At 34.2% G+C, this 12,147-nt stretch overlaps 1 protein-coding gene across 2 annotated transcripts; it reads right to left on the bottom strand.

Moving 5' to 3' along the window:
* Positions 1-5,071: 5,071 nt before the first annotated feature.
* LOC146941422 (ABC transporter A family protein) lies at positions 5,072-11,797 on the bottom strand. Of its 2 annotated transcripts, XR_015032374.1 has the most exons (3): positions 11,517-11,797; positions 6,125-6,265; positions 5,072-5,440 (listed from the first exon to the last, which is right to left on the bottom strand). XR_015032374.1 is itself a non-coding variant. In XM_085755199.1 (2 exons), exons 1-2 carry the CDS (start codon positions 11,637-11,639, stop codon positions 5,363-5,365), a joined length of 201 nt encoding a protein of 66 aa, XP_085611325.1. In that variant the 5' UTR covers positions 11,640-11,780; the 3' UTR covers positions 5,072-5,362. The 2 variants fall into 2 exon arrangements, 1 of the variants encoding a protein (XP_085611325.1); XM_085755199.1 differs by lacking the exon at positions 6,125-6,265 and having other exon boundaries at positions 11,517-11,780.
* Positions 11,798-12,147: the final 350 nt, after the last annotated feature.

The raw sequence follows: 12,147 nt of genomic DNA, 5'->3' as shown, positions 1-12,147 counted from the left end.
TTTCCTAAACAATGAAATTTCCAGTACAATACTATATGACCAAATTTAACAAACGGTAAGATTGAAGCACAAAGTTTCTGCTAAAATGATTTATGCATTAAAGTGATTTTCACTGTTTTCAATTTTTCCTGCATCTATGAATCGTACATAAGTGCAAAATGAATTCACGTATATATAATTTTATATCGGGCGACGGGCGATGATGTAAATGTAAAGCAGTGTATATTTGTTTTGGCTTAATTGCACTTTTGACCCCCTATCTTTTCAAAAGTTGCGATTTTGGTCCCTTAACTAATTAAAATACAAAACAGCCCCTTATGTATTAGATCTTTGGCAGTTTTGGCCCCCAAGGCCACTTTTGACTTAAGTGAGGTGCCACGTGTCGACCATTGTGGGTGCCACGTCAGCGAAGACTAAGTCAAAAGTGGCCTTGGAGGCCAAAACTGCCAAAGATCCAATACATAGGGGGCTGTTTTGTATTTTAATTAGTTAGGGGGCCAAAATCGCAACTTTTGGAAAGATAGAGGGCCAAAAGTGCAATTAAGCCATTTGTTTTCCAAAGAAGCAATAGCCTTACACAAACTGAAACAGGAAGAAAAAAAATAGCCCACTAAACAATTCCTAATAACGTTGGCATGATGACTAAGGAATACTTCCTCCGTTTCAAAATATAAGCAAAATTCACCTTTTAGGTTCATTCATTTAATGATGTATGTGGTCCATATTATGAACCACATTCATCATTAAATGAATGAACCTAAAAGGTGAATTTTGCTTATATTTTGAAACGAAGGGAGTATGTAAAAGAAATAGTTTTTTTTTTTATGCAAAATGTGATTAAGGAATGTGTAAAAGAAATAGTTTTCTTTTTTTGACAATATGTGAAAAAAATAGTTATATTTGACAGCAATATTGTTGATCTTATTCTAACTAACAAATTAAGGATTTTTCTATCATGTGCAAATTTGCACATATTAAGAAGTTCAAAATTAGAGTTTAGGGTTTAGTAAACCCTAATTTAAAAAATAAAACAAATACAGCTTTAACATGATTATTAAACTAAACAAACAATATAGTGAACTCAATTCACAGATAAACTCGTTTTACATGTGTGCATATTAACTCGTTTCACGTATATCACACTAACGCATAAAAGTAAGAATTAAAAACTCAAAGGAAATACTTGACAAAAAAAAAAACTCAAAGGAAATAGGCAGACGAAATGGGTTGAAAATAAAAAATCAAAGGAAGAGAGAAAATGGATGGAAAGTGGGAGGGAGAGATATTAGAAAGTGGTAATTGATGAAAAATTGAAATGCCAGTAAGAGAGTATTTTTGTCAATTTTAGGTGTAACCAAAAGTTTATAGATGTAACTAGAAAAAGTCTAGATCGAAATATCAACTTTTCCTTATCGAAATAGATCGAGATATCATTTTTCCTTAATTATGGAAGAAAAAAAAATTAGATCAAGATGTCAACTAAAATTATCACAATTTCGATGAATTTTTTTTTTACAATGTTCGATTTTTAGTTAAACAAAAACAAATTCTCACATGTTCGATTTTTTTTTTTGAAGGACACATGTTCGATTTTTAATTGTAGTTATGATTATTTCTCTTGTAAAAAAAATTGTATTTATGATTATAGTTACATAATATTTATATTAGTTTTTTAAAAAAAAAGTTCATATTTAAAAGAAAAACTTGCACTTTTGGATGGATTAAGTTCCTTAATTTATTTATTTTTTTGAATAAAGTTCCTTAACTCGTTGAAAAATGTATTTTAGACGCAAATTCCATTTTATGTTTGGGAGGCTGCAGATTGGAAGAAAACCAAATTACATCAGTTTGGTTTTAGTAAAAAAACTCAAGGTTATTATAAATCAAAGGAAATATGTTAACTCTACACATCCGAAGATTTAAAAAAAATTATAGACCAAACTCAAAGCATCCACAAATTCACAATGGTTGATGATATACCTATTTAACACCATAGTAAATAAGCACCTTGGTTGCGGTTATAATTTTGGATGTTTGTAGAGAGCGCGACTATATTAACACTTTTTTTTTTGAGAGAACTATATTAACACTTTATTTCTTCACTTTTTGAGGTGATTAGTCGATGGAAATGAACATTCATTAAATATTAACATTAAAAAAAGAATTATAAACATATCATGTGTACAATATGCATTTTTTTATGTCTACCATACACAGTTAAACACCCAAAATTGAGAATTTTATAGTGGTCGTAGATGATCTTAAAATTTGGATATATTTTGTTTTAAGAAGTTAAATTGACTCAACGAAATTAACACAAGGGATAATCGAACTTGAAGTCTTGAAATGACCACACTCTAAGGTGTCAACCAACACCAATAAACCAATCAAAGTGGTTAAAATTTGGGTAAAATTGATTGTGTATTGAATAATATATTTTTTTTTTCAAATAGTATAGTGATTAGAAACTAATTTTAAAGTTGAACAATTGAAAAATTTGAGGTTCGAACTCCGCAGTCTGCATATTGCAACATGTTCACCAATTAAACTCTTTTTTTTTTTAAAGGAAACTATTTATACCTATTGTATAATTATGCTATACATCAGATATATATACGAGGCTTGCAATATAATTGTTTTTTTGGTTACACTTGCAATATAATTTAAATATAATAAAAACTCAAGCTAATCTAGGAAATATAATAAAAATTCCAACACAATAAAAAAAAAATTCAAACAATCAAATCTTTTTTTTTCAAACAATAAAAATAAATTATAGACGAATTGACAAATTACTATTGAACTCACACACAATGGAGTTCACCATCCCTTCAATATTTTTTAATTTTTCTTATATTAGTATGTTTATGTTTTTAATCTCTATATTTAATTTTTGTGAACTTTATAGAATATTATATACTTGGTCATTTTTACTCAATATATTGAGTCTTAAATACTTAATTTTGTGAACAAAAGGAGCCAAATGTTCATAGCAAATTAAAAATCTCTAGGAAGAGAAATACAAACTTAATCCCCCGAGACGAGCAATATAGGAAATACGGTACTTAATTAAACACCTTCAAAGAAACATAATGATTAAGACCATACTTTGCAGGGTCATTTACTTGATTAACCTAATGAGAAATATGTTGACAACGAAAACCAAACGACATATGACATAACACATTAACCTGGGACAACAAATGATGAAAAATATGTAAAACATTCGCACCATCTTCACTCATTTCATTTTGATGGAAGAGAGATAATTTTCTTTGTGCAATGACTTAATGAAATCTATGCTGGTTGCCTATCAAAAGACCATGGTAAATGCCTTACAAAAAGCCTTTTTAACTAAGCAAGCTATAAAACAAGTATGAAGATTAATTTATTAGAAGAAAATGTTAGTTCTTTTTATATTTGTTTGACAATATTAATTTTGTACATCTTATAATTTCTTAATTCTTTTATAAGTTGTACATTTGAAAATTTATTTTTTTCTTTACTAAATCACACTTTTAAATTTGATTTTCTCTAAACTTAATTTTTGGCTTCGTTCTTGCTTGAACGGAAAATACTTGGGGGGCTTTGAGTTTTAAGGCCTTTGGTGACTTTATATTTAGTTGATATATGAATTTTGAGTTTTCGAGACTTTTTTGACTTAAGTGTATTTAGTTGATAGATGAATGAATAAAATAAAATATTTTGATGAGAGAGAATTAAATTAATTAGGAGAGTGATAGAAGCAATATTGCCAAACTCAAAGACGCCGAAGTGAAACCCACCTTGAACGCATTGTTGATTTAACACAACATGCCATGAATAAATCTTAGCTTTATTTTAAAGACAAAATATCATTTTTAAGATTAAAAGTTGTTTCGTTTTACGTAAAAAAAAATATATAAAAAAAAAACAGTTTTAGGGTCAAAAACACGAGTTGATGCCAAAATTGTAACAACAAATTTAAAAATAGAGGATAAAAAATTGATTTTGAAAAGGGAAACTATTATCGTTGTAACAAAAAATTAATTTGATCCTATCCCAATATTTTTTTTCCTAATTAGTTTTTTTTTTGTTACAGACCCAAACTTTAAGGGAAAGATATCGTAATTGGTATTATTTTTTGTTAATTTATGATTTCATTTGATTTTTTTCAACAATTTATTTATTTGTTGAGATTGTTAAGGAATTTTTTCTTATAAATTAAAACCTACCCGTTCAACAATTTCTGTAATTCGTAAGCCTTCTTGTTTTCCAAAACCGATATATCAACAACATCTTCCTCGGTCTTTCTTGATTCAATCCGTGAAAACATGGTTGCAACTCCAATGGTTCCACCAATTTGCCCTAATAAAGGATGTGGTGTCATGGATGCTGCTGGAGTCACTAACATCTGTGCCAAGTGCTTCAAAGAAAGTTACAAAACAAACATCACTAAGATAGTGGGAGCAGAATTTGAAGGTCGTGTTTTCGAAAGCCGCAGTATGTACCCTAGCCCTGTTGTCGCTGCTGACTCTAAAAGACTCTCAAGCATGAAGATGAATAAAAAGTAGGTGTACGGCTTGCAACAAAAACAATTGGAGTAGCTTATAGGACATTATCATCGATAGGGGTTATCAATGTTTTATTTTCTATGTTAATCAAGATTTGTATTCCCCCCTACCCAATATTAGTCATTGTACATTGTTTATTTCTTTGTTATCAGTATATGCAAATACAGTACTATTGAATTTTTCTAATATTCTTTAAACCTTTTGTTTATCTAAGTTTCCGGACAGTTAGGGAATTGCATTCGATATGTTTTCAGCGAAAATCGTCGATTAAGATACAGGGTTCAACTCGATCAAGGCTGACGATCAGAAATTGGTTTTTATATCTCAAATTATTCAGAGCATTCTAATTCAATTTCATAAATATTTTTGGACTCGTTTCGTAATTAAAAAATCATAAAACATTTTAATTGAAAATTTCAAATAACTCTGACACTAATCTACTCTACTTTACCTTAATATGCAGTTTTGGTTAGTTGATTGATAGTTTTTATCATTTTTATCATAGCTAAATATTGTGTGTTGAAGTAATCGTTTTATTTCCAAACCATTTGCAGTAACTAAATAGAAACGCAGTTCCCAGCTTCAAAAATAGAATGCAAATGTCTCCCATCCCAGATGTTCATTAATCACCAAATGCAATGGCGATAAAAACTGTAAATTCACTTAGCTAAAATAATAATCCAAAATACATTTGTTCAAAAAAAAATCCAAAATACATCCGGATACAGAACCGATCCGAAGACTTATGGTGACAAGTTGAGGAAGCTAAGATGTCATAAAATGAGTGAAATAGAACTTGCAGCTTCTGCCTATTGTGAAGTTTCAGTTTGTTTCAGTTTTTCCAGGGATGAAATTCGACTGTCTAGTGATTCGTAGAGACCATTCACCTGCAGAAGAAAAGAAAGTTCAGTACACAAATGAAGCACCACACAAACTCTTCAAACAAACCTCACTCATTCCCTCCATTCAAGAAAAGGAAGGATCAAAGAGACAGTTGCTAATGGCGAAGAAAATGAAGGATTGAAGACATAGTTCACGGTTCAGATAGATTGATACATGCCTAATTCCAAGGAAGTCGCGACTACATAGAGCATGCTTTGGCATTGTGCCATGCAAATGGAAATTATAGAAACAAAAACGAACACAAAGGAACAATTTTACTTATTGATTATTGAAAATAAGAAATACAATTCTCCTTCAAAGGTTTCTCCCTTTTGCAACTGAATCACTGCTGTATTTTTCCAAATTAACAAATGTTCATGTTTACTTTTTACTATTTCCCCCTATTTATTCATTAAGTATCCTCAACTAATTACCCTAACTAATTCTCCAAAATTACCCAGTACAGTGCCCCTCCTCTTCATCCCTTCAAACCAGTTTAACTCCCTACCATCGCTTTACGGTCTAAAGTCTGGGTAGGGCCAGTTGTGCTTTTGGTTGGCCCCAATGAGGTCCAACCTTGAACTGGACTGGGTGAATATACACAAGTTGTTCCAATAGCTATCAATTTGGCAATAATCTCCCCACCCGAGTGTTTGCTGAAATATAATACAAAAAATTGAATATGGGACCTGATGCAATCATGCAATCCTTAGAGAAATTTTTTGCTCAAGTCTTTTGGGGCAGGGGGAGAGGAGCTGTGTGGATGATCCTGGGGGGACTGGCCCCTGTTGTTTTCTGAACAACCAAAGCGGAAATGGAGCAGCGACCCACTGTGGAATAAAGGCTTAAAAATAGAAATAGTACATACATATATCAGAGAATAAATAGAGACCAAAACATTTTTGTTGGTCTGCAGACGAAGTGTCAAACACCACTATAAACTCACATACAAAGTGGAAGATCCCGGGCTCGAACCTGGGACATCACCGAAGATATCCATCCTAACAGTGTCGGTATTACCGCTTCAGCTAGGCCTTACAGATAAAGTTTTGCCACCACACAAGATCATGTTATTGTTTTGTGAAACATGTATCCGAGACGTGTCAGTGCTGAAAACTTTCTCTAATGCCTTACTGCTCTTAAAGTATAATCTATTAAAGAAATAATTAGATGCATAGACAATAAGAGTAGACTACCGACTTAATGCCCTAATTTCCCTTTCCAACTTCGAACTTCTTCCTTCAGTTAGTTGTGTTCTTTAGTTTTGTCTAACACTCAATTTACCCCCATTTCAATTTCAAATGTCTTCAGAAAACTTATACTTATTATCTTCAATTGCAAGGATTAGGTGTACCTCCATTTCTTTCTCTACTCTTTATTGTTTTTTTTTTTTTTCTTGAATTATATGGACCCTCCCACCACTCAGTCCTAGCTCCGCCCCTGCTTTGAGGGACCTCTGATTGAGAGATATTTGATTGTGGGATCTATGATTGGGAGCTGATGCTCAGGAGCCAATGCAATATTCAGCTTTAGGAAGGAATAGAAACCATCTCCTGTTTCCTAATTGTAGTCCATTTGCCTATAGGTTTCAGCTTGGCAAGTTAAAATATTAACCACAGTTGACAGATTTGCAATGCGCATCTCCGTGTACATGAACCTAAATAATGACACCAATTTGGGGCAAGCCCATTGGGAATAAGATCCACTTTGCAGGATGCTACTGCTAATTCTGCCCCTCCCTTTATCTCCCTCTCCAGAACCAAACCACCGATGTCACTAAGGCTATGTTTGGGAGTTTAGGAGGGGAGGACTTTCGGAAAAGGGGAGGAGGAAAGGAAAAATGGAGGAACTCAAAAAATGTATTGGAGGAGGATTTTGGAGAGCTTAGATAAATTCTAAAAATTCTTTCAATGATTTTACAATACTCTCAAAATTAAAAATATATTAATTATAAGCATTTTCTTCTCATTCTCTACAAAACACTCTCTCAATAAGGTGAAACCGCCTTTTCCTCTCCTTATTAGAAACTGAAACCGCCATTGATGAACCTTGAAGGAGAAGTTAGTTGCAGAAGTTTGTTAGAGGAGAGAGAGAGCAGGAGAGAGAAATTGAGAGAGAAAATGTATTCTATTATTGTTAACTGAATCTCAGAGTTACAGGGGTATGTATAGATGAACATAAGAAGCTAGAGATATGTGACACATGTCACACTCTGATAGGCTAATTACTAAAGCTTAAGACTAATGAGTCTTTGATACTTAACTATTACAAGCTTAGCTATTACACTCTAATACTCCTCACCTCCCCCCAAATTCATCCCCTTCCCTTCAAACTCTCAAACAGACCCTAATATGTGTGCCTATCTTACACACCTGTGGCAGTTTGCTAATGCCAACCTGTTAGCCGCAACACAATATGTCAGCCAGCGGCTGGTGGCTTCAATGGCGGTGGGGGTGGTGGTACAGCTAGACTCCATAAAACCTGGATCTCTAAGGCAGCTACTGCTTGAACCAAAGCTTGTATAAGAACTTTTCCGTAAATGAAGAACCATAAATTATTTTATAAAGAACTCCTATAAGCTAGAAGATAATCAAGACTGGGCTACGTTATGTTTCAAGTTCGCCGTAGTATGAAGTTATTTCAGCACGTTCTCAAAAAGGGTTTGTGTTTGTTTAATGCACCAGAAAGAGTATATTTGGTTCCGGCAACAAACAACTGCTGTCGAGATTAGGAAATTCAATCTTGTTTTCTCAGAACAGGATTCTTGGTTGTTAGTTGCTACACGCCTAATTGAATATCGGAATTTCTTCCTATTGTTGCAACAAGGCCATATCTGGAAACGGTCATGTCTCCAACCTTTTCGCCTTGCAATCATGTATCTATTTTTTCATCCGCTCACCCAATGTATGCTTGATTCCTCCCATCCCTTCAATACTCTTAATTTTAGGGGGTGATGTTTCCTACCTTTTTCCAAATCAAGTTCTTGCATCTTTATCAACCGATGCTGCATCATCTTAAGCTTGGAAATGCTAGAATCCTATAAACAAGGTTATAATACATACTTGTGGGTCACTTCTTTGCAGAATAACCTCAAATTCTACATTTCTTCCCCAAAATAGATCCACTAGGTCTAGGACAGACCCATTTGTTAAGAACTCAACGAAGAGAAAAAGAAAATGGATAGAAACAGATGTAACATACAATTTTATTGAATGCTTGAGAATAGGAAAAAGACTTCTCCTCCAATGCTTTCCCCTTTTACAATTGAACCACTGCTATGTTTTTCTCATGCAACAAATCTAAACATCTCCTTTCTACTATTTCCCCCTATTTATTTAATTGAGTCTCCCCAACTAACTACTACCCTAACTAATCTCAACTAACTCCTTTTCATTCTACTCGATTCTCCTCGGTGCCAATTTTGGTGGGCTAGTTTGGCTTCTTCAAAAACACCTCTTCATTCTACTCTACCTTTCTATCCTAACAGAATACTACCTTTAAAGCTTTTTCAACTTTTCGTGCAAATCAATACACTGTACACACATGTCTCAATAGCATGAAGTGTGACGAGAATTACGCAGCTGAGACAAGTGAGGAAGGAGTTGTTGCCATCATTTTCTACATGGTAATGTGATTAAGGTTAATTTCAAACAAGCAACTATCTGTGAACCATGAATTCCACACAAGAGAGTAGAAAGAAAAAAGATTATTACAGAAGTGTTAATAATGTACTATCCCAAAAATTGTTTGTAAAACATAATGTTTTGTTGTATAATATTTTTTGTGGTGCGAATCATAAACAATTAGGGGGGGAAGGGGACACCAGCCGGATTCCCTTTATTTGACAATGGAAAACCACATTCATTAGGGAGATGACAGAAAATCATTAAGCTTGTTAGAAGCTCTCATTGCATTCTGCACACAAGCTAAACTCCCACACATGACTATAAATGTATATTGATAATAACAACTGAAACGCTAACAAAAGGATATGTTTATTATTTAACTAGAATAGAATCATCCCAAATTTAAAGTTCCAAAGAAACACCTTTCACGAAAACTTTGACTATTTTGTTTGTCTAACAAGCAATACAAATTTAACAAAGTCAACAAAAATAAGACCACTTGCCGTATATCCAAGAAGGTGAGAAACAAAATCGCAGGGTCCAAATTAAGGAAATAAAATAAATCCAGTAGATGATAGGAGGAGATTTTACAATGATCAAAACAAGTCTTAAAGATAAGGAATTTTATGAGACCATGCACTATTTGAAAATGGAAAGGGAGAAGCATAACAATTTCAAGAGTCTTAAAGATAATGCTCAAATTAAAGGCAAGCTCAAAAAAAAAAAATTGCATATGACAATTATGTTTTGGTTGTATCAAGTAGGAAAGAGATGAATGATCTATCAAATTTTGGTTTTACTTGACAAGGTGCCCAAATCACACATCGAGTGGTATGGGATGGAAGGTATTTAATGATCTTCCCACTGGATAGCTAACTTTTTAGGCTCTGTTTACGAGTTTGGAGGAAAGGTTGGGTAAAAGGAAGGAGGAAGGGAAAATGATAGGCTCCCAACTTGAATGGGGCTTCATAACACAAAATCCCCTCAAAATGGGGGAGCTAAAAAATTATATAGAAGTAAAGGTTTTGGAGGGTTTAGATAAATTCTTCTAATCTAAATGATAAACATTCATTTATCATTCTCTGTGAAACCACTCTCACAAAAAAATGCCTTCCCTTCTCTTCCCCTCCCCTCCAAACTCGCAAACAAAGCCATAGGGAATGTTCCCCAATTCCTTGGAAACTTATAACATAGATTACTGCATTGGGCAATGACCTCTAAATAACTCATACATGCCACTCACATATTCTGCAAAATGTAAATGGCAACATCAAATCACAATAGCCCCTCGAGTATTATCTAAGCTCAATACACATATGTGCATATCCCCAGCCCTCACTCCCAATAAACAAGAATCCTGGTAGGTGGAGTCTCTAACCCAAGATAAACCATGTACACTATCTCCGTCAACTCACTCATACATACCCTATAAAACACTAACACAAACACTGAACATGACATGACACTGACAAGTACATACATCAATAATTTTTTTTTTTTTTTGAAACGGCAAATATTATTCACGTCGAGAGAATGCAAGGCGCACAACTACTCGCGGATAAAAGGAATAAGTAACATACAAGGGTGCCGCATATATACGGAACACCCAATAGCCCAAAGCTTCAGACAATGAGGCTAAAGTATACTCTCATGAAGCAAGCATACCCCAGCCTCACCGCCGAAAGACCCCAAAAACACCAACAAAGCAACAGCCCAACGAGAACAGCTCCAAACAAAAGAAAAGAGCTCCGATGACCACACTGGCCCGAAACAAAAACACAGAAGCACAGCCCCAAAAAACAGCCTAAGCATAGAGAGCCATGACAGAAAACAAAAACAAACAGGCCCACCAAAACCACACAGCAGAAAACGCAGCAGCTGGCCAAAAACACATAGCAGAAAAACACGCGCTGCTACAGCACTACAGCAGCTGCTACACACGCGCTGCTATGCCCTTCCAAGTCTGTCATGAACCAGCACACCAGCAGGAAAACATACTCATCTGCTGCTAGACTCCAACAGAGACCCCAACAGCAAGCCACGCCTACCTCCTCCCTTCTCTGCCTAGACACCAAATCGGATTCCAACTCCATTCATAAAAGAGGCAAACCCGGATATTTGTTCTACTCAAAAACCACCGCCACGACAACACCTTAATCTCCTCCACAATCTCATCCACCTCAAAATTACATACATCAATAATAATTTTAAAAAAAAAAAAATAGAAAATATTGAAATGTAACTACATGCATAGGTGTCGTGTGGATGTCCGACATCCCAGAGAAATAATTATTCAACTAAAAAAAGGATTATCATAATCGCATAGGTTGTGTTCCTATTTCTAACCAAAAATCAAAAAGCTAAATCATCTTAGTCTAATCTAATCACTGCGTGTTTGAATTAATAGATATGTTAATCGACGTGATTAACTAACATGAATCTTGTGGGAGAATACCTGTTGAGTATGGGATTGGTGGGCAAGCTTGTAATCACGATGAAGGATGTAGAGACCAGCAAACGACGCCGTTGCAGCACCGGCGAAGAACGAAGCTAATCTCACTCGAAGCACGTACCCCATTTTCTTTCTCTCAAGATTGATTGATTGCAGGAAAACGCGTTAACCCCTTTCTTCTTCTCACGATGCTTCGGAAAAAAACGACGCTGTCTCAAAAAACTACAGTGCCGAACGCGCGTGCCCCTTTCTTGCAGCGACGTCGTTTTTGTGTCCTCCTCGTTAATTTTAATTTTTTTTTTACAGTAAATTTTTTAAGTTGACTTTTCAAAATATTTGCAAAGTAATTAAATATTTTATTTTATTTAAAAAAAATATTTTTTATTTATCGGAATATCAACGAAATAAAAGTTACCTTTTTCTAAATTGTTTTTACGCATGCGTCTGGGTTAGCTGATGTTATGGGGATAGCGACTCCTAGAGTTATATCTGTTTAGTTTTCTTTTTTCTCGAGCTTATGCCTCTTTGTTTCCCAAAAACAAAATTGTTTTTACCCGACTTAAAATAATCAACACAATAGATAATCATATATTCCCTCCAATCACTATTATAAACAAAAATCAATTTTTTAGAT

The sequence above is a fragment of the Medicago sativa genome, chromosome 3 (assembly GCF_051527215.1).
Source record: "Medicago sativa cultivar Bolivia chromosome 3, Bolivia_mono, whole genome shotgun sequence".
NCBI classification, from domain to species: domain Eukaryota; kingdom Viridiplantae; phylum Streptophyta; class Magnoliopsida; order Fabales; family Fabaceae; genus Medicago; species Medicago sativa.
Note: the sequence above shows the minus strand (reverse complement) of the source record. Positions and strands in the feature narration are given on the sequence as shown.

Excerpts from the sequence above, each read along its gene's own strand:
- LOC146941422 (XM_085755199.1), bottom strand. The coding sequence starts at position 11,639 with ATGGGGTACGTGCTTCGAGTGAGATTAGCTTCGTTCTTCGCCGGTGCT. Across the intron at positions 5,441-11,516 it reads ACCAATCCCATACTCAACAG|GTGAATGGTCTCTACGAATC; the intron begins GTATTCTCCCAC and ends TTTCTTCTGCAG.